At 43.3% G+C, this 27,613-nt stretch overlaps 1 protein-coding gene across 2 annotated transcripts in view; it reads left to right on the top strand.

Moving 5' to 3' along the window:
- ARVCF (ARVCF delta catenin family member) overlaps positions 1-27,613 on the top strand; it is a 152,030-nt gene that overhangs the window by 103,718 nt on the left and 20,699 nt on the right. For both annotated transcript variants that reach the window (XM_058816432.1, XM_058816433.1), the window contains exon 8: positions 5,006-5,077. In XM_058816432.1, coding sequence (XP_058672415.1) covers positions 5,006-5,077 — 72 coding nt within the window. The remainder of the gene's footprint in view (positions 1-5,005; positions 5,078-27,613) is intronic.

Here is a 27,613-nt window from a genome sequence, read left to right as displayed (position 1 = left end):
GTGATAATACTGAGCTCACAGCTCGTAGGATGCAGATCGAAAGAATAGAGGGTCTCAGACGACTGTTGTGCTTCAAAAATAAAAGTTAAGATCCATTCATAAATGTGCTTTTAAATCATAAAGAGAAGCTCCCTTGTCTCACTGTTAAATTTATGTGGATATTGGTCTGAACCTACTTTAATTTTCTCAGTCTAGAACTTCAAAATCAGTCTGTTCTCTCCTTTCTTGTTCACTTAATCTTGCAGTGTTTCCCTGTTTATTTTATTTTATTTCATGGTCATTGATCACAGCATTTCAAACACCTCTGCAAAGGGCTAGTCATCCTTCTGTCCCCTCAATTCTGTAATAAAAAGAGAAAGAAAAGGGAAAAAAAAAGCTGTGCAAAGAAAGATTGGGGTTTTTTAGCAGGAACAATAGGGAGTACATGAAATACCTTGGTTTGGTTTTTTAATTGATGAAACTTCTGTAGTCTTGTATTACTCAGGTTTTGAACCTGTTCTGTGAAATTCTGCCTCTTTGTGACTGTTCCTTTGTATTTTCTTCATCCTGTAAATTTTTGTTTTCTTTTTGCTGCTTTTCTGGTAATTAGAGGAGTGGTTCAATCAAGGTGAGTCTGCAATACTTTCTTTTCATCATCACCATAACATGCTTTGTTCGGCTTTCACATGCAAGGCTAAGAGCTGAGATCAAGGTCTTGTTCAGCCACCTCCTCCTGCTCCCCCAGCACAACCTCCTGTTCATTTCAGCAGACATGGAAAAATCCTCTGAGGGAGCTTTTGCAGTTTGGTCTTTCCATACCACAAATGGAAAATACTAGGATTTCTTCATTTTTGGTCAAAGTGCGGTAGGGGAATTGCTGTGGACTGGCCTGCTGAGGCCAGGAGAGCAGGAACACCCAGGTGAGGGTTGTGTCCCCAGCCCTGTCAGATGGAGGGCTCTGCTGGCTGCTCTGGGGGCTGGAAGGAGCTGTGAGCTGCAGCAGCTTGGGTGTGTGTTCTCAGGGGTGCTTGGTACTTCTGCTTGGGCTTGTGCCTGGGCTGCTGCAGCTCTGTTATTGGCACACACAGGAGCTGGAGGAAGCTACCCCAGTACCTGTCTCAGGGGATAGGCTTCAGTTTTTCATCCCAGCAAGTAAAACTGCACCTGGAAGATACAAGTCTAAGACTAAAGCTGCCCTTAGCTGAGAAGTTGACAGGCTTGTGGGTGCCTGGGAGACTCCATCACTGAGGCCGGTTTGGGGGTGAAGGTAGGGGCATTTCCAGGTTGTGACACTTGCTTCACATCATGGGTGCTGGAGGATTGGACCAAAGGAGAAATGTTGGGGAGGGAAAAAATCTAATTGCTCCACCCAACAAATGGTGCTCTGCAGAACACTGGTTTTTGGACTGTGAGTGGTGAGGCTGTGGAGGACGGACTTGTTGGCAGGACAGAGCTCAGCCCTTGGTTTCTGTCACTCCTTTGTGGCCACCTCAGTGGCTGTATTACTGAACACCAGGGAGGATAAGGTGAGATTGTTATGAAGAAGCACTTTGCCTTAAATGTTTATTTCAACCAGAAAGAAAGCATTTGGCAATTAATCCTTCAGCAGAAATGGTCTGGCTGCACCATGGTTTGATTATATGGTAAAGCAAAACGGCATTTGAGGAAGATCAACAATAACATTAGTGGTTAATAACACTGGGTCACACTTCAGAGTCTGTGCAGGGTTTCTGACAGATGGAAAATGCTGAAGGTCATGTTTTGGTTGTTTCTTACATAATGAAAAGTAGCAAGGGGGAAGAGGGGAAGAATTTTAATCCCTCCATTTCAGAGACTGTAAATTGCATCTTGCCCAAGCATGTCTCATGTCAGGCAGTTTTCCCAAACCAGAGTGCTGTGCCAGTCCCACAGCCAGGTCTCATAAAACTGGCCTGTCAGCAGGCAGATTCAAAACTGTCTCTTGGCAAAGTTTGGAGCTATGCTTCTCATCCAGCACTGGCTTTCTCTGACACACCTCGGGCTGGAAAACCTGGAGACTCTGGATATGGGTGGAAATTGAAATGTACCGAAAAACAGATCTTAAACTTCTCTCCTACTGCAGGTGTAGTTTGTGCTGCGGTTTCAGCATCCCTGTGGTGCACAACCTGACTGTGGAGATCCAGGCAGTGGTGTGCTCCCTGCAAATCCCAGCCACATGGGTTGTGTGTGTGTTCACATCCCTGTTGTGAACAAATGCACAGGCTTGAGGGACAGAGCAGGGTGTTCAGAGCTACAGAATCTTGCAGTGATGCTGATTTTTTGTGTTATCAGGGATGCATGGGGATGGCTGAGAAGGTTTTACTCAGTAGACTCCTGAATTGCTACTTGGTCACCTTTTTTAGAAACTCCCCAGTATTTGTGAAAATCAGATGGGAAAAATAGCTGCTGGGCCTCAGATTGAAACCTCTGCCTTCTGGGTGGATTTGGTTTGGAGTGTTCTTGCAGCTTGCTCACCTTGTCTCTATAGCAAAGCCCTGGAAATGTAGGTGCTTGGGGTATTTCCAAACACAATCCATTTGATTAAGCAAGTAATTTGTAGAGTTGAAATCCCCTTGGTCAGAGTTGTGTGTTCTGTACTGCTGCCATTGGCAAGCAGCTGGCAGCTTTTCTCTGAACAGACGGGCTTTGGCCTGCGAGGTGGGAGTTCCTTACAGGGCTGAGATGCAAAGCAGCAGAGGCTCCTCAAACCAGCCAGTGTTTGCTGTCTGGCCCAGAAATGGAGAGACAGCAACTGAGGAGCCCAGAGCACAGGTGGAGGGTGCTGTCTTTATGAAAGATGGGTCAGTAAATAGACAGCTGCTTTGGCATTCCCAGCTCAAAAGTAGCAGCCAACACTGCACTCCTGGACGATTCCTCCTTAACAAGTTGTGCACAAACACAGTGCTTACTAGACACTGCCACTGGGAAGAAGGGAGCTCTTACTGTGCCATCTCAGTTCTGCAGTGCTGATAGAACTGCCAAACCAATCTTTAAATTACAGAGGGAACTTTTGAAATGAGTAGTTGTGTAAAATAAGGTCTGGCTCTCTGAGAACACGTTCTGAGGTTTAAACTGTCTAATGGCAGAGACATGAAATTTGGGGTCATGTGAAAAAACAGTTTGTCCTACTTGTAGATAAGATGGAGTCACATTTATGGGTCTGCTTTAAGTCTGTAATAATCTTTCCTACACTGACTTCCTTCCTTGAATGCTTTTTTTCCTTTTAATTCCCTCTGCCCTGCTTTTTCCTGTCAATGCCCTAAGAGTCAGCAAGGGTTTGCAGCCAGTAACTGGGTTCAGCTGCCATCAAGAAGTGCAAAGTCTTTTGGTGATGTACAGCACTTCTTTCTGGTATTTGATTTCCCAAGCAATGTGTTGCTCCTTTCACAGAGCAAAAAATTGATGGAAGGCTGTGAAGTGCCACCAATTCCTGTCCCCTCCTTTAGAAAAAATACCTTTCAAGGAGTGCTGTGGTACCTGGCTGCATGACCTTTGGCAGCTTAGATGGGCTTTTACATACTTCAGTTAAGGAAATTACTTCAGATCAGCAGAACTTCTAGGTGCATGTTTTGTTATGCACAACAGTTGGAAGTTGGCTGATATTCTGTGTTGGTATTTCAAAAGAAAAGGGTGTGAGTCCATCCCCTCCCAAAGAAAGGGAGAGGATGGAATACTACCTTGAAGGGGGGGATTTCCCTCTTAATGTTACTCCTAAATATTCATAATGGTATTTAAAAGCTCTAATTCTTCTCTGTGTGGTACTGAGTATTTTAATCCTTTTGTCAAGAGGAAAGGTACAGTGACCCATTGAATTTACTGTGCATGTACCAGCTCCCTGCTGTAACAAGGCAGGGACTGGCCTTTCCCATCTTGTAACCTCTTGGCAGACAAGACTCAGACTAATCTCCCCATTACATTTTCAAGGACCATTTTTCTGTTTGCTTTTAAGCAGCCTGACTGGTGGAGCTTCCAGCCCTTTCTGTAAAACCTCCATTACCAGCCTGGTAATCCCTGTGCAGAAGCTACTTCTGGCAGCCTCAGTTAGGTTGTCTGAATTCATCCCATTGCACCTGCCTTCCCTTCTCTGGAGGGAAAGGGAGTAAATAACTTGAGTTTTTCCCTCTCAGAATAATTTGGGAAAGCTAAATTGTACACTGCTGTGATCAGAAGCCATGCAGATTCTTGCACTGCCTTCCAAATCTCTCTCTCTCTGCTGCCAGTATTCCTCTGATGGCAAAGTTCCTGCTTGTCCCACAGCATCCATGTGGGCTTACCCAAGGCAGAATGTCTCCTTGGGGGCATGGAAACTAACCCTTCCCTCCCCATGTATTCACATAACCTTGAATTCTCAAACTGACTAAAAGTGCAGGTTTTGTTCTGCTCTATGTAAACGTATAAATTAAAGCTGATGTAATAGTTTGACACTGTTTCTTAGCAAAAGTATGGAATTATTTCCATTAGCTTCTTACAAATAGCAAAAATGACACTTTGTCGATTGAAGGGCAATTCAAGTTTAAGTTGTTGGCTGCTGTCTGTACAATATATTAAATCTAGGTCTTCCTGCCTCATTGTTGCATTGAGAATAGAGGCTGCAAAGCAAAGCTGTTGTTTTTCTGCTCTGCTGCTGAGTTTTTGCTTGAGCTAAGCTTCAGGTCTCTGAAAACAAGAAGTAAACACTGTGCTTCTGAGGGAGGGGCACAGCTTTGCCAAGAAAGGAAATGGCACAATTTTCCATGATTTAAAACACTCCTAAGACTCTCTGAAACATGTGCTAAACATATTTGCAGATCAACCTGAAAGCAGCATGGGTGTTTGTCCCTAAGTTTGCTCATGCTAAAACCACAGCTGTGCAGCTGGGCTGCCAGTCAGATACACTCAATGATGGGTAGCAGTCTGTGATTTATATTCTGGGTCTGTATCTTCTCCCATCTTGTAGTTGCACATGACAGTAACTTACCTGTCAGTATACTGACAGTCTTCTCCATCTGTTGTCTTCTTTTTTGCACAGGAAAGAAGAATGGAGATTTGGACAGGAATTTTGATACACTTGATTTGCCTAAGCGGTCTGAAGCAGCAAAAGGTAATGCTAATGTTTGTGCTTTTGGAAAGAACAAGTAGCTTGGGAGCTGGAGGCTCTTAAAGGGGCTTAAGACATGAGCATATCAGGCAGATCTCTTTCTTTTGTAGCCAGTTAATTGAGATAATGGATATATCTCTGCATGCTGTTATCTAGTGCTGCATACTGGATATGAATTTTTATCTAAGACTGCTGAATTGGTGGAAACTTGTAGAAGCCTGTCTGATTTGTTGTTAGGTGATTGTAACTCCAGAGAGGGGTGAGTGCAGGCTCTCCTCCTCTGCAGCTCCATTTGCAGCCCTCCTGCACCACACCTGACTGTGAGGAGCTCTGAAATGCACTCTGTGAGAGTGCTTGGCACTAACTCTTTCTCTTCCCAGGTGTATCTGTCATTCTTCAGTTTTCTTTGGAATTGGGTGACAGCAGGGATTGGGCATTTTTGCCTTTGCTGATAGTCAGTCTTCCCTGAACACAGTATTCCTTCCTGCCTGAAGTGAGCAGTACTTGTGGTTTTTTAAAATCTGGGAGTTTCACAGAAAAATTCTTCTGCATTGTGCTTTTGTATTTTAGCTCTGGCAGAGGTGGAATCTTTTGCAGTCTGCGTTCCCTTCTTGCATGCATGGTACTTTTTTTAATTGGAGATTAGGAGGTGATTTGGGATTTTATCAGAATTCTTAGAGCATTGGATGGTGTTTTGAGACTTGCATAGGTTTTGATTTGAAGTGTGTGCAATGTCTCTGCAAAGATCCAGCCATTGTCATGGCAACTGCTGCTGTGCCACCCTGTCAGCCTCACCTTAACGAGCTCTGAGTACCCAGAACTACCTGAGTATCCTCAGAAGAAAAATTTTAAACTCTTCCTGAATCATGCAGAGAAATTTGGGGAGTGTAAAGAGACAACCTGACTCAGTGAAGAGATCCACAGACTTGGGATAACTGAATTGTGCTCTTTTGGTGGCCTTGGTGCAGTCCACTTATTTGTGCTTCCACTTATTGTGCTTCCTGCTGTTAACTGAGAGCAACAACAGAGGCCATGTCTGAGATCCTTAGAGATGTGCTGGTAGTCAGTAATGGTGTAATAATTATACATACATAGTGCTGCACTCAGATTCACAGTGAAACTGATTGATGATAAGCAAACTAATCCTAAGATGCAGATAAATCTAATCTATTTATAGATACCCTTTATAGTGGATGCAGTTTCTAGTCTCATGTCTAAACACTGATTTTCATTTGGTGCATTATTGCACAAGATCCTCTGTATCTTGTGAAATAATGCAAGATGCTAAAGAGCCTCTCAGAAGCTGCAGTACCATCCTATTTAGAGAGCTGCAGGAAACTTCCACCCAGCCTTCACTGGCTGCCATCAGTTCAGGCTGGGAGCTGATTACAGTGCAGAGCAAGACACCTTTAGGATGCAGGAAAAGAAAGGAATGCAAAATATAGCAAAGACTTCAGCATTTGCATTCCTTTCTAAATGTGATTGGAATGGAGGTGCCACTAGAGGGAAAAGATGGAAATCAAGATTTTCTGCAAGGAAATGTACCTTGCATAGCTTTCTTTAAAATAAGATTAAAAGCTTTCATGTGGCTCTGTTAATGACAGAAGTGATGTGCAGATCTGATGAGAGATGGATCTGTCTCTGAGCTTACACAGCTTGTTATCATATTCAATTGCTAGAAATCTCACACTCTTGAAGAGGTTGTTTGATAATTTTGAGATACCCCCCTTTAATCAAAGTCAAATAGATTACGTATCTCATGATAGATAAGGTCAGGAGATTAATCCCACAGCCTTTTGAAAGAAGCACTTTGACATGGAAAAGGGCATATTTTAAACGTAACTATTGACTTGTGTGCTAAGAGTAAAAAAACGAAGATATTGATGCATTTTTGTTCACTTTTTTGGTGGTATTTTCTTGCCAAGCATGTCATTTGCTTGAGAATTCCTGGATAGTAAAGGTTCTAACAAGGTTGCTTGAACTTTAAATTGTTCACTGAAATAAAGAAAATAAAATTGCAGTTTTAAAACCCTGAAGAACTCTGGTCAGATCTCTTCTATAGAGAATAATTGACTCTGATGAGATCAGCTCTCAGCTGAGGCAGAATCTCGTTACCGAGATGGAAAAATCATGCAAGTTTTAATGATCAAAAGCACTCAGATTGAGTGACATGATGAAGTGCTATTTCAAAAATCAACAATTATAGATTAATCTCTTTCATGTATTATTAAAGCCATATTAAAGTGAGTTTTCAGCTGGAATCTTTGTGAGCAAATGTAACTGCAGTAATAAGATTTGTTCATTCAATGCAGCAAATGAACATTGTGGTAGTTAACAAATATTGAGATGTATTGTTGTTAAGTTTCCTGTAATCTTATACTCAGCATCCATGGAGCTTATCTGGTGTGTCTAAAGATGTGGTTTCAAGAACTTGACGTCATGGTTTCCCTTTGAGATACTCCTAGTTATGACCACTGAGCTTAATTGAGAATATGCTTATGATCACCTGAAAAACCATGGACTAGTAGCAGCAGACTAGTCCAGACCTATTTTCTATCAATTCTGGAAACTTCATTTTGACTCCAAATTACTTTAATGGTAGAAATCTCTGCCTGTCCTGCAGCCAAACACCATAAAAGCAGAAACTTCTGTCGGTTGTGGGTGGGGACTGGCTAGTGTCTGCAGAGGTTTCTCAGTCCTTCAGAACATCTGTCCTGCTGGTACAACATCTTAGGAGCATCTTCGTATCTGAACAATTCAAAGGGTCCTGTGAGTTGTAACCTAGTTTAAATGCTAGTATTTCACTTTTTCCCCCTGGAATTTGTTTGTTCTGGTGAGGAATGAATGAAGGAAGGCAGTTCTCTTTTTCAGAGTGATGACCTGGAGTCTCTTCCTGATGGTTCCTGGTTTTTTAATGGGAATCAGGTTCTGCTGCAGCACATGATTTGAGCAGCCCTGAAACCATATCTAAGCCTTTAATACTTTTATGTGCTAGGCATTCTGGCAGGGGAAAGCTTCTAGTTCAGGGTTGTTATCTGTGGTAAACTGGATAATGTCAGACTGGACAACTTGCAGTGCTTTCAGAAACTGTCTCATCTGATATTAAAAAATTAATGTATATGCCCTGGCAGTGTCCAGAGTACTCCTGTCCTCACGAGGAAAGATTGTGAAAGAGAAGCTTTGTGTTTCCTCTTTGTTGAAAGGAGCATATTTTTTTTCCTGACAGTCAAAGAGAGAGAGAGAGCATAAATTTTGGGGCAAAGTGATATGAGCTTGCATAGAGAAGGGAACAGCACTGACAAGAAGTTATGAATGCTGTTCTCAGAACCTTGCTAAATTTAGGACTTTCAAAAATTGCTGCTTCTGTGAGGGGAGGGAAGTCTTACTGAAATCCCTTCCCCAGTCTAAAGTAGGTCAGTGATAGTGGTGCTGGCTGCCTCCTCTGCACTGCCACAGCACTGATTTCTCCTGTGTATGCATTAAATACGTAGCATAGTACAACTCATGTGCTTTGTTCAGAGTCCTTCACTTCTGAGCAGGAACAGTGGCAGGAGGCTCAGGCACTGGGGGAAGATGAGGATTAATCATATCTGTGCAGGGGAAGGCATTGTCTCAGATGGCAAAACTCTGTGATAAGGTTTTCTGAGCTGAATCAGGATTGATGTGTGTCAGCCCCCCAAATACGTTACAGGGGATGTAGCATTTAATCCTCCTGCATGAAGGTGTTGGACTGTCCACCTCTGTTCCTCAGTGCTGGAGTATGGGAGGAGAAAGTCCAGAAGAGCAGAACAGTTTTTTTATGTGGAATCAGCATTAGGTTCTTCCTAATTAAATCCAGATCTCTGTGCTGTCTGGTTTAAGCAAATCTCATGGCTTGTTGTTTATGTGCACATACATCTGAGGCCAGAACAGTAGCTGCTCTATGGAGCTTTGGGTGTTGAAGTTCAGCTTTCATTTCAGGTTATCTCATTAGGGAGTTGAAAATCTTCAGCCATTACGAGATGTGCAGGTAGATTTCAGCATGGTGGATGAGCTAGCTCATTTTCTCCTTGAAAGCAGTTATTAAGCTGCTTATTAATTTCTCTTTTCCTTTTTCATTACTTAAGTTTAATTCCATTTTAATGGAAACATAAGTTTAGGAGAGAGTTGTGCTGAAATACTGATCTAGTGTTAAAAATGCTTATAATTGAAGAAGTCTATTTTGTTGCAGTGAGGACGTCAAAGACAAGCTGAATTTATCTGAAAGCTCAGCTTTGTGTGTACACTTACCCTGGTCAGCAGCCTATGTAGGCAGGGAATGAGATTTTGGATGAACTTGTCAGCAGGTGGATTTCGTCTTCTCCATTATCTAAAATTCTCAGTCACTTTCCATGTAGCCTCATGCTGATGATAGATTTTCTATTCCAGAAGGCGAGTGTTTAAATTCCCTTATAAATCTTTGTATTACTGCTCCAGGAAATTAGACTTCCTGGCACTGTCAGGGTAATGACTTTAACTTAGTAGATTACAAAAGTGCCAGCAATTTGTCTTCAGCTAAAGGCAACATGTAGTAGAAGGAGAGAGAAACCTCACTTTACTCTGGCTTTAGTTTGTAATTAAGATTGGCTGCAGTTCGCATTTCACTGCTGCTTTAATTTGCTTTCTTTAAATCTTGACAAGTTGACTCAAGCACTCACCTGCCCTTTCCAGCTCCCTTCCATCATTAATTTTGATTGTCGTATTGTGAATAAGTGAGTAGAGCTGATTGATTAATGGCACCATCCACACCCCTCCTGTGCCTGCTGCTGGAAATTCAGGGACTGGGAAGATCTCCTCTGTGAGAGCAAGTAACATGTTCTTGTATTAATATCTTTTGAGCATTTAATACACATTATTAAGAATTCTGATCAGAATTATTAAGTATCTCTTATTTCTGTTGCTTTCCTAAGCTGAGTATTCATTTTGGTCCCATGTGTTTTTCATAATTTACAAAGCAGTGAAAGGTTTCTCATCTGTCTTCCAGTGCTTTGAGTCAGAGAGAATTTATTGCCTTGAATAGGAAAATTCCCATATGGAACCTACGCTTGCCAAACTTTCTCTAATCTGGTATCTTTAAATTCCCATTCTTTTTCCCTATATTTTTAAGGAATTCAGAGCAGGCACCTGTGGATTTTTCCTTTCTTGTGTACACAGTCTTTCCATAGCTGACTGCTAATTGTTCTGGAATCCTCTGCTTTTTTGGTCATAATCCTCTCTGATTCGTATGTTCAGTGTTCTTATTTGTTCAGAGCCAGTGGACACGTGCATGAATTGCTTCCTGGCCTGTAGTGAAACCATCAGGTTTAGCCAGGGCCTTGTGGACAATCTGAAATGCTGACACAGCAGCCAAGAAGCTTCCTGACTCCAGGGACATCCACCCTATAACGCGTCCCTATAGCCATGTAAGGCAATACCTTGTTAACCCTACTACTGGTCACTTGTGGTCCCTCTAACCTTTTGCCATTGGTCAGGATTGGAAGCGGGCCAAGGGTATAAAAGTAGCACACTGTACCCCTACTAACTCGGAAGAAGAAGTGCTGAGACCCTTCACAAACCCCTCCAATAAAGCCATGCACGTGGAACAGCCAGCGTCCTCTCCTTCTCTCTCTACCGTCTGCTGGAGCCTCAAGCCAAGGGAAAGCTACCTAGCAAGCAAAGCTGAAATCATAAGAGCTGGCTAAGTACTGTAAGAGCTGAATATCCCTGCTTGCTAGGGGCTGACCCATGGCCTTGGTCTGAGCGAGCTGGCCTCTGGCACTCAGTCCCCTTGGGGGCTGAGCTCTGGAGCTGTGATAGCTTGCCCTAGGATAAGACCAATTAAGGCTCATTTACTGCTGAGCTGTGCTCTACACGTGAAAACTTTTTTGTGATCTTTATCAATCTGGTAAATTTAAATATGTAGAACATAAATTGTATGTTTAAGGTTGAAACTGAAGGCTTTGAAAAATCATATGGGGGGGATACAGGTGGAATGTGAATTGGAGGTCCAGGAGTACTGTTCTGTCTCTGCCACTAATTCTTTTCATTTGGTAATAAAATTCTATCCTACAGTATTCTTACTTTGGAGACTGTAAGGAAAAAATATTTTTCTGGGAGAAATACTAAGTGATATGACTGAAACCCTGTACAGTAACTCTGTACAGCAGTGCTGCTGAGACTCACAGCTCTGCTGTGTGGAGTTCAGTTATTCCACAAAATCATGTGAGATGAATTTGAGACTGTTACAGGACCAGCTCTGGTGTTATCTGTCGGCTCAGGAATGTGAGGAATAGTTTTGGCTTTGCATCCTGGTAATTGCTGCCGTGTTTGTCAAAGCATTGCTCTCTGGCTTCAGAGAATGCCTTGACATTGCAGCCCTGAACTGTGGTTTCCAGTCCCTTGCTTCGTCCATAGGGACACCCAGGCAAAATTGTGTTTACAGATAAGACAGGCTAGATTCCTGGTAGGGGTGAAATGGCATCTGTGGAACAGAAAAGCTCTTGCAGCTGAGTAAGGGAAAGCACAATGTTTGTGTGAGTAGACACTGCTGCGAATGGCCCAGGTGAGAGATTGTGTCAGGAAGATTTGAGTTGGGAACTTGAAATAGTTCTGCTACATGGAGGATATAGAACCAATGCAAACTGGAGAAGAAATTTCAGCTGTGATATTTAAATGCCACTAACACCTCCCCACCCCCAGCCATGGACGCTTCATAGTGTGAATGTCTTTCAGGTTTAGATCATGAAGCTTTGAAGTTTAAGCTGAGGGACCAGTGGGAAACAACTGCTGGGGCAGGGAGGCAGGAAGAGCAATTGTAATGATAGGAGAATTCCATTCAGCTCTGTATTTATAGAAGCTGAAACTCGTTGTGAAGTCATAAGGTGGTGGTTCTTTTCCATCTCTGTTTGGCTCAGCTATAATTTGTTTGTCTGTAGCACTGATTTTTCCTTTGTCTTCTACCTCTGTCTTAACAGTTAGAGGTCACAGGAAAGATGAGTTAAGACAACTGCTTTGTTTCTAAATAATTTCAGACTTTTCCTTCTCAATGAGAAAAAGCTGACTGACTTCTAATACTTTGATTATCTTGGAAATAGTGAATCAACATCAATAGCTATTCCTCTTCTTTATCCTTCTTTTGCATTCTCAAATGTTTAGTCTCCCTTAGCACATGAGGGGGAAAAGCTGACAGTGGCAAGATTCTCCCTCCTCACCTTTAGGTCCTTTGTCCTTTCACCTGTCGCTCTCATGGGACTATAAAAAGACTCCAGTAGTCAGCTTCCAGCTCCTTCTTGCCTGAGGCTGACACCCAGGAATATAGATCTACTGTAATAACTAGCAGTATCTTCAGAAGACAGGAATCCCAGGTGGTAAATTCCTTTTCCAACTTGATGTGAGTTTGTGGCCAACTTAAGTGCACAGAAAATGAGATTTAGGCATCTCAAACAGGAAGAGCCTATATATACTTGCATAATAAAGTAGCTTATAAAAAACTAAACAGCAGGAGCTCCACTAGAGCACATGGTAATTACAGCAGCTAATAAGGAGATGGAGTGATCTGGAGCTTCAGCTGAAGACACAACTGGAAGGAGAAGAGTCTGATTTTTCCAGTCCAGCATTGCTACTGACTTTCTGAGTGGCCTTAGGCAAGTTAATAGCATTCAGTTGCTGGGGTTGTAGTAAACTTGTTCATGAAGAGCCTTCTATTTCCTCTGACTTCACTAGAAGAATCACTTCACTAAAATAACAGCTAGAATAATTACCCTCACTAAAATAATTAGTGTTTTCACTGCTGCTGTAATAACCAATGCAAATGGAGTGTATGTGGTATATTTGTAAAACCAGCAAAATCTGGTGAAGTATGCTGTATCCCAGCTGTTGCTAGCAGTACAGTGATATAAAAATTAAATAAAAATAGAATTTCAGTTAAAGATGGATGGTAGAGGTTTGCCCTGGTGAGATACTGTGGGAATGGATTGAAGCATTTGAGTTACAGAGAGAATTTTGCAAGTGTGTAATACTGTGAATTGCTTTGCACTTATTGTTTTTTTTTTTTATTGAGAAGTTCAACTGCATTATTTATGATGCTTTGTATAGAAAGGTGTGCACATAAACTAGTGCATAACTGGAAACCTTGATAAGTTTTACTGCCCAGCTCCATTTACTTCAGTTATAGCAGTGGGTGCTCTCTGGCAATGCAGCAACTTAACTCTTCAACCACTGATTGGATTTTCATGTCATTTCCACTTGGCTAATATTTCTCATGAAGAATAGTTAATGTTGGAAAGCTGTAGTTGCCAGTCACATGTTTTTAATTTTCACAGCTTTTCCTGCACTGTTTGCCCTGCTGAGAATGGTAAATTCTCTTCCCTCCCCACATTTTAGGTTGTGTGTATGTTTTTGCATGTCCCATTTAGCATTTCTATTCTACAAGTAATTCTAATTGTTACTCTAAAATAGAATGCTTGTTATTACAGAGCATAGCTCATTGTAAAGATGCTGCTCCAGGACTGTTTATAAAGTGAGAATGTGCCAAGAAAGCCTGCCAGGAATAAAAGCAGGAGTTGATGGGAAGGTGCTTATCCCTCATAACTGTAGCTACCTCAGTCTTGGGGCTCAGTCACTGCAGTGAAAGACTCACTCCATCCACCAATCTATCACTGTTGCATCATGCCAGCTTTTGCCATGCCTCTTAGTTTCAGTTTAGAAACAATAGCAATGAAATCTCCGAGTTCCCCCCCCCCTTTAGCATAAGCATAAAAAATGAGATGGTGCTTTGAAGAGGGGTGCGAATCTGAAAGTTGTCCTGGTTGCCCAGCCACTATCACCAGGAAGCTCAGGGAAGAGGAACTCAGCTTCTGTCAGAATTTAGAGATTGAAGTTTCATGTCAAAATCAATTACAAAAACCTTGTTGGATGAAGTTACAGTTATCTCTGGTGTCCATCAAAAGTACTGCAGCAAAGTTGTGCTGACGAAGCTGCTTCACAAGTTAAGAGAACTGCAGAAAGTTTCAGAAGAGCTGAGGCAGAAAAATGGTGTAATGTTGATTTAAATCCCTTTCCAGAAGTAGTATGAGCAGAAGCAAAGGATGTACTTACAGCTCTGGGTGAGTGTTCTGAAGGCTGTGCTGTAGGAGTAGCCAGAATGTGGCTTTCTGAGGTGACTCGGTGCTTTCAGAACTCAGCACTAGACAGACATCACTTGAGTCTCACTGAAAGCATCTGTCCCATCTGGTAGCCTTCTGCCCAAAGAAATGGAGGCTAATGCCACATAATTGGGCATTGGAGGAGGTTTTGAAGGGTTCTTTATATTATTGAAGGATTTCAAGACCTGACTGGACAAAAGCATAATAGCTTGGTCTAATTTTGGCATTAGCCTGCCTTGAGCAGGAAGCTGGCCCAGTTGACCTCCCATGTTCCCTTTCAGCCTGGTTGTTCTGTGTGACTCTCATTAACTGATTACAGAGTCAGCCAGGAAAAGTATGTCTACATAAAACCAGCACATTTTTCCAGAACAATCCACAACTAGTGCATTAGGTGACTCAGATGAGAAGAAGAATGAGAAAGTTCATTTACCCATGGAACCTGAGAAAGGAGCATATATACAAAATTGAGTGTATCAGGTTGCACCTCAAGATATGGCTTGTTTCAAAGAAAAACATATTTTTACTTATAATATATACTTTACTGGTGCCAGCACAATAAACCATGGAATTCTCAAAACACTTGATAATCAGTCTTTGAGGATCTGCTTAGAACAGCTAATGATAGGGGAGAGAAAGGGGAATGAAAATCAGATAGTTGTGTGATTCTGAACTAATTGCAAATTGTGGTACTTTTTGCAGTTAGTTCAGAGATCAGGCAAGGAGACCTTCCTTCCAGTGCAGCCAAGACAGGGAGGTACATGCTTTTTTTCCACTTTTGCTTGAACAGTATTATAGTTAATGGAGAGCTTTAATCATGGAGTTAATCTGGAAATTAAAACAAACTGGAATGTCAAATAACCTGGGCATTTTAAATTGCAGAAGCGGCTGATGCTCATTAGTTGGGCTGAAGCTGCCATCATGTTTTGCAGAAGAGCAAATAAAGAGGATCAAAAACTTAAGACTTCTGGTTTTGCAGCATTAATTTCCAGTGAGTGTACCTGCACAGCTGCTGCAGCCCTATTATCTGACTCATTACTTTGTAAACCACTGTGAGATATCTTGAAAGTGAAAGCTGCTGTGTAAAGCCATATTTATTTCTCTAACCCCAAGTGCTCTGCACAGGCTTAAAAGCTCCCCCCCCTTCTCCACCATGACAGGGGAATTACAGGACTTAATGTGCCATATACCTCTAACTGTGGATTGAAGAAAAATGACCTTGAACTGAGAGGCAGGCATTTTACATGGTAAAGCAGTCACTTAAATTTACCTGTCAGCTAGAGGCAGGGGGAACCTTACCTCTGCATGGTTTAGAAAGCAATGTCAATCCAGCTGCTGGTTGCTCTGAACCCACTGAGAGCTTGATTGCTGACCCAGGCATTTCCAGATGATCAGTGAGAATGTTGATCAGTATGTGGTAGAAAGGAGAGTGTTTTTATTTCGGCCTCACAGACCATTAGTTTCAGCCCTGAATTTTCTGTGTCTTGATCACAGGGAAAATTAGAAATCTGTAATAGCATGAAATGTTACTTGTCTGTGCAGGAATAGACCCTGGTTCAGGCTGATCTGGAAGGAGGCAATGTGGAGAGCAGTCCTTGCGCCTTGTGCCCAGTTCATTCGTGTTTTGCACACCTTGCTGTCTCTGTACTAAAAATCCTGTTGCTTTTGTCAAAGATGTCTAGAGCAACTTTGTGGGGGTTTTTAACAGTAGCCTCGGTAAAGAGTAAGTACCAACACTGTGACAGTCCACTTGAGCAGGCCAGCTCGAGCTAAAAGCAGGACTGAACTTGTGTGGGGAGGGAAAGAGGGTACCACTGCTGAAGTGAGTTGTGCAGTTAAAGGGCATTTCTGTGGCACAGCTGGGAAGAGAGATGAGATTTCCTGATTACAAAGGAGTATCTTCCTAGCTTGCTCACGCTAGCCAGCCCACTCCATTTAGAGATGTCAGTTCTTCTTGTCCCTCTCTTACAAAGCCAGGAAGAAAATTTAATGTAATGACTTTTGTTTTGAGACTTCTAAAATCACAACCAGCAAGTCTGTAATCACGATTGAGCATATAATTGCATCTTATCCTGCTGAGCGCTTAAAAATAATGAGCAAGAAAAACATCTCCAAAGACTCATTCAGTGTGAGGGGGCAAGAGGAGGGTCTAGAGAAAGGATCTGCCTTACCTGGAGTGTCCCCAGTGACCTTTAAACACTTAGGAAATTGGAAGGCTGCGTTCCTTGCAGATGCAGGATTCCCGCTTCCCTTTTGGGGCTACTTTTCACGTTGAGCAATGAAACGAGAGAGCACACAAGGCAACCTGCAGATGTGTGAGAGAAGAGAGAAGTGGGAAGAATGACTGAGGTGTTGTGTTCTTGGCAGTGTGTTCAGAATTTCTCAAGGAATGAGAAACTGGGGGTGTCAGGAGCATGACACCTAATCCCATTTATTCAATTACATGAGTGCTGCTCCCAGCAGAGTATTTCAGGTTAGTGATAGTGTCCAGAATGTAAGACTTGGGAAATGCACAGGTGATTTGGATTTGGGCAGTTTTGCTTCATAGTTAAATTCTAACAAGCACGTCCCATCCAAATCCAACATCCCTGTTTGCTGAGAACACTGCTGAGATGAAACCCATGGACAGTAAACTGTATTGGCAGTTTTCTGGGTGGCTGGATCCTACTTTCCCTAAAACACTGAAAATTTGCTGCCAGTTGTTTCACTGAAGTATGGAGACCTATTTCTGGATCAAGCTGGACTCATATGGCCCATGAGAAGCCATCACGGCATTCATAACATTGCCTTACATGGAGAAATGGGTACAGGCCCTAATATGATGGAAATTTCTATACTCCTGAGGAAGTGTCTCTCCTTATTTACATTTATACTGACCTTTTCAGAGTTTTCTATAGGCATGAACAACCTCCACAGTAAAGGTCAGCTTCTGCTTAGAATCTTTTACATGGGTAATTTTAAGCTCAATTTTTAATTGCATAATATTACCATAAGAAAGCTGCATTGAATTTTAAAAGTCTCCTAGACAAAGTGGTTGTTGGGTTGGGATCTTTTCACTGTTTTAAAGGCGATGAAGTGGTTTTAAAGAAGCTGTCAGTGTTGCTTTGTGGTAGTGGCTGCTGTGGCTTTGTTGTAGAATTTCTCATATGATTTTCTGCTGCTTTATGAATGCAGGATATTGCTGTAGGTGGTGAATATGGGGCAGGCTGCAGTTGGATGCTGTCTAATGTTCCCCTTTGCCTCTTGAAAAATGTCTCTGTGCTCCCTTTATTCATTGCTGCAAAGTATCTCGTTCATTGCTACACACTAGGGCCCCAATCTCTTCTTTTGCTTTTTAATTTGCAAATAGATTTATTTGTGGGTTTTGGGTGTGTGTGTTTAGCCAGCTAAGGCTTCAGGGAGCTACTTCTCTCCAGATCATGTTGTCTTACCTCCTATTTTAGTCCAGCTTTAAGTTTTACAGCAAGATCTGTGTTTCCAGGAAATCTGTTATTCTATAGGCAGAGCTGGTTTTGTGTCAGTTCTGCCTGTGATTATCCAATATTCGGGCAGTGCACTGAACAGCAGGTGGGTTTACATTTAATAGAAACTTCCCTGGCTTTCCAGAAAGCTGCAGAGAATGGTTGGCAGGAAAGGGAGAAGAGTACCTGTTCACTCAGTACTTTGATGTGGTATGTTCCAGTGTGTCCCAGTTTAAATGAGGGAGGAGCAGCAGCATCTTCTCTTGTCTCCCATCATCTGTAATCCCTGCCTGGATACAGTGCTTTGAGAATGAGTGCAGAACCTCTGTTCTTTGAGACATTAATGTTTCTAGCTTACACTGAAATCCATGAGAAATAAGTACCCAAATATGGTACCTTTAAAAAGCTGGGCTGCAAGGTCTATTTTTTCATTAGATAAGGAAAACATTTTGTGCTGCTTCCACTCTGGTCTGACATTCATTTGACATTGAAAACATCAAATTCTTTTTCTTGGAGCTTGGGAGATACTTGCCTGACAGCAGCACAGTGACTGTAATTGAGACAGATAAGAGGCGCTGGGCTGCCTTTGGGTGCATGAGGCAGTTTTCATGAAATGGAGAGAGGAATTGAAACACACTTCTGACTTTGGAAGCTGGAGCAGGAACTAATTAGCAATTTCAGGACACAAACAGGATTGGAGGAAATGTTTGGGTTGGCATATAATAAATTATTTATTAACGTGGGGGAGTCTTTCCATATGTCAGTTGCTTATAAAATGCTTATAAAGGCAAGATTGCAGGACTTTGCATTTAATGAACCAAGCAGGCTTCAGTCCCAGTGATTAGGAGCCACTGACCTTTCATTTTTGCAGGCTGAGACTGGACCTGGTAGCCTCTGCTCAGCTTGGATTCTGCTAAGCTTCCCCCAAAAAAGATTAGCTGTTTATATCCAAATATTTCCTTCTTACTGGGATTTATTTTGAGATGTTTGATGTTTCTGTGAGGGTATATCCACTGGAGAATAGAAAATTTATTCTGCCTTATTTGAGGAATTCAAGCTGTGGAGTTCTGTAGTCCTTCACTGCCTTAAGCAGACGATCCTCTAACAAGCAGCTGAATTGATATGAATAACCAAATACCTGTGTAATGGCTTATGACCATTTATGAGACTTTATATAAAAATCATGATGAGCAGTGGAAGTATAAGAGGACTCAGTGAAGCATGAGTAACCCAGAAAAAAGCTTTCAGTTTGGCTTCTAAGCGTATTTCAGTGTGCGTGAGCTCTGGAGGATTTGGGGTTTTTTCTTGACGTTGTTTTTCCCTTGGCACTGAAGATAAAACGCAGACATGCTGTGAAGGGCAGAACCTGACAGGTGCCAGCCCGAGTGGAAATGCTGTCAGTCGATCCTTGTCTGTCCCAGCTCCAGCTCTGATCCACCCAAGCGCTTGTCAGGACCGTGTGGGCTTTCAAACCTGAGCTGGAGGTCCCTCAGCAGCAGGAATGTTTTGAAGCACAGTCAGTGGAAACCCCCTAAGTCCCACATCTGACAAAGTAATCCTGTTTCTGTAAATTCCTGAGTGATGGAGGATTGGGGTTTGCCTTGCTGGTTGGTTTTAGTGCCATCACCCCAGTGTGTAACAGCACAGAAGGTGCTGTGAGTCCTCCCACACCTCGGCTCCCCGCAGACCTGGTGGAAACAGCATCTGTGGAGGTCTGGAGGAGAGTGGCTGCTGTGACCAGGGAGAGCACTGTGGTCACTGCTGCAGCCACCCTGAGCCCAGCCTGGCTCCAGGACTGCGGCTGCTCCTTCCCTCGGCTGCACTGAGTGCTGCTTCCCCCTGGTGCTGGAGCCCAGAGCTGTGCCCTGCAGAGCCCTGCAGCCTCTCCTCCACTGCACAGCCCCTGCTCTGCTGGGCTCCTGTGACTAGGCTGTCATATGGGAGGGGAGGGCACTTGGTGGGACCATACCTGGCCTCTTGATCCAGCATGTTTCATACACCATCTTGAAGACAGGAAAGAAGATATTTAGAGGGCTGCAAGGTAAGAAAGCGTTTTCTGTGTTTTTTCTACCTTTCTTGCATAGCTCAGTACTAAATGTCTAAGGCTATGTGGATATTTCAGCTAAATATGCATTACCATGTAGAGTTTTTTATTTTGTCATGCAGCTGTCTGCTGGAGTGTTTCTTCCCTTTGCTGTGCTTCTCTATTTCCTGGCATTTTGTGACAGAAAGTTTATAAAGCTGTTCAATATCTCAACAGTTCTAAATAAAGTCAGAATCTTTTTAATAAAATAAATATGCCTAGGTGGCATCTGGAGCCAAGGACTAAAGCATGACTCCTTTTGCAATAAGTTTTTCTCTGCAGACAGGTTTCTACTGAGCTGGGAGGAAGCTGAAAGCTCGTTAGCTTCCTGGAGTAAGAGCAGCTGATTGGCATCTGGAACTGCAAAGCTGAGTTTTACAGGGGGTGGAGGCCAAAAAAGGGCAATTTGGAACACATGATCCTTGGTTAAACACACACTGAAGACCAGAGGAGAGAAAATGGCAGGCTCAGGCAGCCACAAGTTAAAGGAAGAAGTCCCTTAACAGTGCTGTTGATTTTCAGCGATGACTCTAGTTCTAAGACATTTTTCTGTTATGAGGCTCTTGGACTTGTTAAGATACTAACAGCAACACATTGTATTTTACTACTAGACATAGCTGTGGTGTAATTTTTTTTTAATGGGCTTTCCTTCAGGGAATCACTCAGTATCTCTCTCTTCAATAAACACATTTTATACACTAAGCTCAAACCTGCTGATGGTTGGGCTGGACAGTTAGGCATCTGCACTAGTAATGGCAGTGAAAGGAGTTTCAGGTCTTTTCAGCTGCACCACGTGGCAGCTGTGATCAAAAAGCTGTGTTGTGATTTATGGAGGTGTAGGTGAGGGTCGTAAGGAAAATGGTTTTGTCTACATTGGTTGTTTCAGTTCAAGGAAAAGGCCCAGTAAACATGCATGTTCTGGCATGAATATGTGAATGCACAGTTGAGAAAACACATTTGATAATTTTCCTCATGTTCCCAATCCTCATTAGCTTTGCCAGCCATCATTTTATTTATTTTGTTCCTTTGGGAAAGCTTAGCTAAATGGAAAAGGCTTGCAGCATGCTCCATAAAGCAGTGGATTACCCAGGCAGAGAGTAATAAGCATGTTCAGGCCTAGAGATTCCTCCACTTACAACCTTTCCCCTTCAGGAAGAAAGGGCCACTTTCCACCTGCTTGTACGCAGATGAGGCATTCTGTAGTGTCACCTCATTACATTAGGAAGTGATCTTGGGCAATGTTATGAGTTTGGATTATTGTGGCATCCCCACATATTCTTGGCTGGAGTTTGCAGCTCTGAGGTCGTTAAGTTGACAGTTCCTGAGCCTCTCCACAGTTTCTACTGCTGTCACTGACCCAGGCACCAGGAGCCAGATAAGCCAGGAGGGCTTGGCAGTGTTATCCTTTCTGAAGAGGATTGTGCTATTCCTTGGAATTGCTTTCTCTGGCTAAAAAGGAGCAGTGACAAAATAGAGCTGTTTGATGACATAAGCAAGGAGACACCCCTCAGGGCATGTGGGCAGTCACCAAGCACTGCCATCTGGGTCCTTTCAGAGAGGAGAAAGAAAACCAGTCAGTCATGTAATTCTGGACCCTCGCAGAGACAGGAGCAGACATATCAGAAGCACCCATGGCCAATAGGAGCAGCAGCAGCACTGAGATCTAAAAGAATAAGCATGGATGTTTGACCTTGTCACTGTTGTTCCAATATCCCTGTGATGTAGCAGACAGCATCTGGAAATTCAGGTTTTCCCTCCCAGGGATGCATAACATGATCAATGACACGCTCGGTATTGATCTTGTATGCATGGGCTGGATTGCTGTCTGTTTAAGAAGTCCCCAGTGCAATGCACATCACCACTGTGCCCAGCTCCTTTCTGTATCAGCTGTTAGACCTGTGAGCCCAACCAGGAAGCTTCAGGAAGGAGCTTCCCTGAGGGGAGCATGCAGGATTGCTCACATTTAGGAGCATTGCTGCTCCCTTGGCATATTGATCTGCTGTCAGTGAGATCACCAGCCTGATAAGCATAATCAGTCTTTTGTCTTAAAATGCTGTAGTGTTTGAGGCAAGAGTAAGGGGCAACCAGTAAGAGAGATTCCCCTAGACACAGCCATTCTGCATGCTCATCCCTAGCTTAGAGTCCTGGGTGTGCCTGAGCTGCCAGAAATTCCACACCCCAAGCAGGGCTGGCAGTGTCACACTGAGAAACCCTGCAGAGCTGGCAGACCTTTGATGCAAATTAGTTTCGTACTCACTTACGTATGTGAGCCAGGATTTTGAACCAAGTCCCACTTGGAGATGTTGCAGTGGTGATGCAGGGCCTGGGCTGCATTCTGGGAGCTTGCAAACACCATGGTAAGCTGGTGGTGGGAAGAGAGGAGCCCGTCCTTCCAAACAGTTTGCATTTGGTATGTAGCTCACAGCCCAGAGACTCCAGTGTGTGCTCTGTGTGCAAGAGAGTGGGAGAAAATGTTATTTAATGTTTGATTTTTAGATACAAACTGCATTTCAAAACAGATTTGCTTTTGAAATAATACGAATGTCCAGTTCTCTTGAAAAGAAACTGCATTCAGTTATCACTGTGAAGTAAATAAAAATAACTTTGAATTAGAGAAGCTGGTGTGAGAGCAAGTGTTAACATTTCATGTACTGTACTGAGAGTCCCCAAGGTCAGAGGCAAGTCTTCTGGGACTGGGGTAAAGGAAGCTATTTACATGAACTCTCCATTTTAATCATGCAGCCAAAGGGCTTAACTCCAATCCAAGACATTGTTGCTTGTAACAATGGTGTTTCTCAAAAGCAAACAAAAACCATGCCAGAGGTGACCTAGAAATGCTTAAATGTGCTGCAGTTCACCCACGTGTCTCCTCTCTCTGTAGGTGCAGACCTTCAGCAGCTCTCCCATCCCTGCATCAGCCTGGCTGCTGGGGATTCCCTGTGCTTTGGTGACAGCCCTGTGGGACAGAGCATTCCCCCTTTGAACCAGTAGCTCCAGTAGTGCTCCAGTTATCTGCAGCAGCTGTGAGATTAAGTGTTGGTCCTCCAGAGCCTTTGCTACTGATTAGTGAGGAGAAAAGGCTGTTAATGGAACATCTCCAGTTGCCAGGAGACTCAGTGCATATGTTTGGGAAAAGACTTTGTATTGGGCAGTGTGTCACATGCTATTGGGAGAAATGCTGCTTGCAGGTCCTTTGGAAAGGGAAAACAGTATTAGCTAAAATGTGTGGTCACAGAAAACAGAAGTGCTAGACCTCGTACAAGGTCAGAATGGGTTGTGTTTGGTTGAGACACCTCTTTGTTGAATTGCATATTGTTTGGTATGAAGTGGGATGTAACCAACCTTGTAAGAGTCATTCTGTAAGAAGGTACTTCGATGACAGCTTGTGGAGCTTGGGAAATGTAAAGAGTAATAGAAATAGCAAAAGACAGTTTGCTTTCCCAGGCATCCTTTCTTTCTCTTGCCCTGCCTTGCCCTCCAATATATCCTTTCCTCTCTGCTTTTCTGTCTTCCCTGCAGTCACCCTAGCTCCCTGTGTTGGTTTTTTGCATACCTCTTGGTAGTGCTGGAAACATTCCTGTTACATCCTTTGGGCTGGGGGTTTGTTTGCTTCCCTTTTGGAGAAGTGTGCCAGTGCTGCTGTCATTGTGGGAGTATGTGATAAGCTGGGAAGAGTTTACATCATTTTAGAACTTAGTATGACTTAGTAGATTAGTTGGAAAGGTCACACAGTGTGGTGTTCATTTCCTAAATAGAAAACTCTTCTTAAACATACCCTCAAGCCTGATTTGAGTCTCGTGTGTCCCACATTATTCTGGTTGTTCTTTTCAATACTATTCAAAGGCTGTTCTGTCTGTCTTCAGAGCTGCTGCTCACTGGTGGATGCTGTATTTGTGATTCAGTCTCTGCAGTAAGCTCAGTACCAGTCCTGACTTGTGCTGTACCTTGAAGTGAAAGCCACAGGGACTGTTCAGAACTTTCCACCTATTATTTCATCTCCATTTGTTGCAGAGTTTGCTGTGCCTGTGCTGTGTGTCACTCAGTATTCTGCATGTATCTGCATCGAGCTGCATTCTCGGGCAGTTATGCCAAGTGTTTGGCTCTGCTGGAGCTGGCTGTGCTCGCACTACTGCTAAGCCTTTCAATTAGAAGAATCTTGCAAGTTTATGTTGGCATTCAAGCTGCTCTGTGCACTGGGTGCTGAAGCATAGCGTACAGATGGAAGGGAGCTGATGGGTCGGGTTTTTAGGGATCTGATTACTGCTTTTACTAAAGTAACCAGCTGCCTCCCCCAGCTTTCCATGGGACTTTTCATGTAGTCTTCTATAAAACCACACTGTGAGGTGAGGAGTTCTTGGAAGGGGAGAGTTGAACTGCAGGACTGATCTGCTGCTGAAGTGTTCTGAAAACATTTTTGTGGCAAATACTTCTGAGCCCTGGTTTAGACCTTGCAGACAATGAACTACACAGGCTGTGCTGAAGGTACCGGCCGGCTGTCAGCAGAGGGCAGGAGTCCAAGGGCTGCGGAGCTTTTCTTTCGTGCAGATTCTTAGTGTTCATTTTTTTTACTGTCATGACTATTTACTCTCTTTTTTAATTTTTTCTTTTGTTTTTGGCTGATAGCTTCCTGGCTGCTGAGGGAGATGTTTTTCCACTGTGCAAAGTCTGTTTTCGGGTGACCTTGCAGAGGAGGCGCGGTCCGGGCTCCTCTCGCTCCATCTGCCGGCGCTGCAGGTGCGGCTCAGGGCGAGCGCGGAGCTCGCAGTGCCGGCAGCCCCTGGGGGCTGTGGGCCGGGAATGCGCCTCCTGCTGTAGTGGCAGCCCCAGAGGTGCTGCCTTGCAGGTGCTGCTGCAGCTTCTGTCGGGAAGCCAAATGCAGTGAGTGGGAATTGTATCTGCACGCTGCAAGAGTGAGTAGCTATCAGGTTCACTTCAGTGATTCCACAGACACACCCCCACCCCCGGTTTAGGAGTTGCTTAGGTTTTTTTCTACAGTGTTGTCAACATCCTTCAGCTTCCTATGAAATTTGAAATTTGACAGTTGTTTCAAGCATCAGTCCAGAAGTTTTGTGTGGATAGAAAATTAAGCAGTGTATTTCTGCTGCAGCAGCAGGCGATTCCTCATCTGTCCAGCATCCACATGTATCATTTCCCATGCCTGTGGTGGCAGAATAAATCCTAAATGGAATGGGTGGTGAAGGGGAATAGGTTTGGCAGCCTTGTTCCAAAAAGAGTTGTCTGAATTTGGGATTAAGCGAGTGTATCAGAGATAGGCACCTGGTGCAGTATCTCATGTTATTGCCAGAATGTAGCTAAGTATAGGCACAGGATCAGCATTGCCAAGATGAAAGCAAATAGTTTTGTGGAGGAGATAATCCAGGAGCTGCTGCATCATTCTCAGCACGGGGACTGAGGGCTGAAGGGATGGAGATGGCTAATCTGCCCCAGCTAATTCCTCAGGTGTTTTCCATTCAGGATTCAAATTGCTGTCTGTGCTGTCACTGTTCCCTGGGCAGATAATCTACTTGCCACATCCTGTCCTGGTAATGTGAACTTCACACAGAAATAGTCCCATTTGCCAGTTCTGAGCAACTCTGCTACAAAAAAGCTCATCTTCCTATTTCTCAGAAAGATGAGACTGCAGTGTGTTGGAGATGACTCTAATATGGAAGATACTCCTCTGTGACACGTTCTTGTTGTTAGCTGGGGGAATGCTCACACACTGCAAAAGGTCTGATGTTCACAGTGACATGACTGTCCAAGGCATTTCTCTGAAAGCCAAAAGCTAATACAGTGAACTTGTTTACTTTGCTTTCTGCAGTGAAAGAAGCAATAAATTACTTATCTCCATGCTTTTCCAGGAGGAAACAGTGCAGATTGCAATTCAGCACAAATCCATAACCAATGGAAAAATCTCATTTATTTCAGGAAGATTATCTTTTTAAGAACAGTGCTAAATCTGGGCTATAATTAAAACAGCTTTTTAAAGAAAAAAGAAAAACAATGGATGTTTTTATCGTTTGATGTATTCTCTATCACTAATAACCCTCTTTTCTCATTTCTTCTATCCATTTTTAAATGGGTGTAAGGAGTTAGCTGTATTTTTCATAAAAGTATCATTACCTGAAAAAAATAATTAAGATGATCTTGAAATTAAGGAAATCAGTTTTGAAAAGAAGCAAGTGCTTAATGGAGGTGAGACCAGCTGTGCTTCCCAGGAACGTGTGTGAAGCGCTTCATGGAAAAACGTACAAGGCCTTCATGCAACACTGGTAGGAAATTCATAATAATTCAGACAAATTGCATCCTATAAATAGCAGAACTGGATTCATTAGGACAGGAGGCAGATGGAGAAAATCTAAAACTTGTTTTTTTCTTTTTAAGGCACTATAACGCTTATGAAAAGTGTCAGCTTGCTGTCAGAGAGGGAAAACCCTCCAGTGCAGCAGCAACTTTCTCGTTATTAGTTTTTCATCCCTGCTAATGAGCAGCCTCCGTGAGGGGCATTCTTGGTACTCCTGCTGCTTTTCTCTGGCATAGCCAGGCTGACCCAGAAGAGCTGCAGTGCTGGGAGAGGAGCAGGGGAGGCAGGAGGGAGGACAGAGCTGTGGGTAGTGTGTAGCACTCACTGGCACTGTTTGAGACAGGTGCCAGTAGGGCAGAGGCATAAATGTAGTTGAAAAGGGGGAGGGGGTAGAGTGAGGAGGGAATCATCCACCACCTGCTAAGGAGTTATGCCCCAAAGCAGGAAGGTACTGGTGGTTGGTAGAGAAAATGCTGTGCATTATTGAAGAGAAAAGGTGAAGGCATTTTTGAGATGCTCTTACAGTAGTAAGTAGGAAAAAGGAGAGGCTTTCATGCATGGAGAGAGGTAATGACAGAGAACGGGTGAGGTGCGTGACTGGAATGCAGCTGTGGCCACAGGAGGGGAGCAGAGGGGAGGAGGTTGGAGCGTCTCAGCACTCACACACAGCAAGGTGCTGAGGAAGGACGTGTGTCCAGTCAAAAAGGAGTGTACAGACTGACAGGAAGGGCATATCACAGACTGCATTTAAATAACAGGACAGAGTAACAGTGTGGGGCTGTTTCCAAGTGTGACGAAATTACAACTGGGTACTTCTAAACAGAAGACTGGCTGAACAATTGCATCTTGTTGAACCACAGGCAAGTCTGAGCTCAGATACAGAAGCAGAAAATGTTCTGTATGAATATTATCTGCTAATGAACCTGCCTTCATCTCTTCTGCTGATCTGATTTACATTTCAGCAAAGCTTCCTTAAAAGATAACAGTGTCAAAATTCCAGTAGGCTATCCTAAGAGATTTTTAAGTATTAGTGTTCAGGAAAGGAACACCAGGCGCTTATCAGCAGTGTTTTTTCTTGAGAAGTTCTTAGGTTGCCAATTCACCTTGTGAAGTGGCAGGGGAAAAGGGTGATATGAAGGTTGTATTGGAGTCAGATAATCACAGACTTATTCAAGGAATGGAGAAAAGCTGTACAACTGTTCATGCTTCATGGCTTAAGTAATGGTAGTTTTTCCTCAGCATTCAATATAGAGGGCAGTGATCCCAGTACAAGGGGAGGACACTCGAGAAGAACAAAGTCAGTGGTATGGATTGGCAGGATGCCTTTGGGGGTTGCCATCTGTTGTGTTTGCACGTATCTCTAGGGTGTCATGTGGAGCAAGCAAGTGGTGGCATTGAAAGGAGACACGGCCATGGAGCAGGTTCAGTGTCCGGTCACTGGAGAAGGGCCTGGGCGTGCTGGGATGCACACGAGAGGCTGAGCATGGAAAGTATGAACCAGTACTTGGATCCTCATGCATAGATCGGATTTTTGGAATGGAACAAACCTTGGCT

This window comes from Ammospiza caudacuta, chromosome 18 (genome assembly GCF_027887145.1).
Source record: "Ammospiza caudacuta isolate bAmmCau1 chromosome 18, bAmmCau1.pri, whole genome shotgun sequence".
Taxonomy (NCBI): Eukaryota; Metazoa; Chordata; class Aves; order Passeriformes; family Passerellidae; genus Ammospiza; species Ammospiza caudacuta.
The sequence above is the reverse complement of the archived record's forward strand: the minus strand, read 5'-3'. Positions and strand labels throughout refer to the sequence as shown.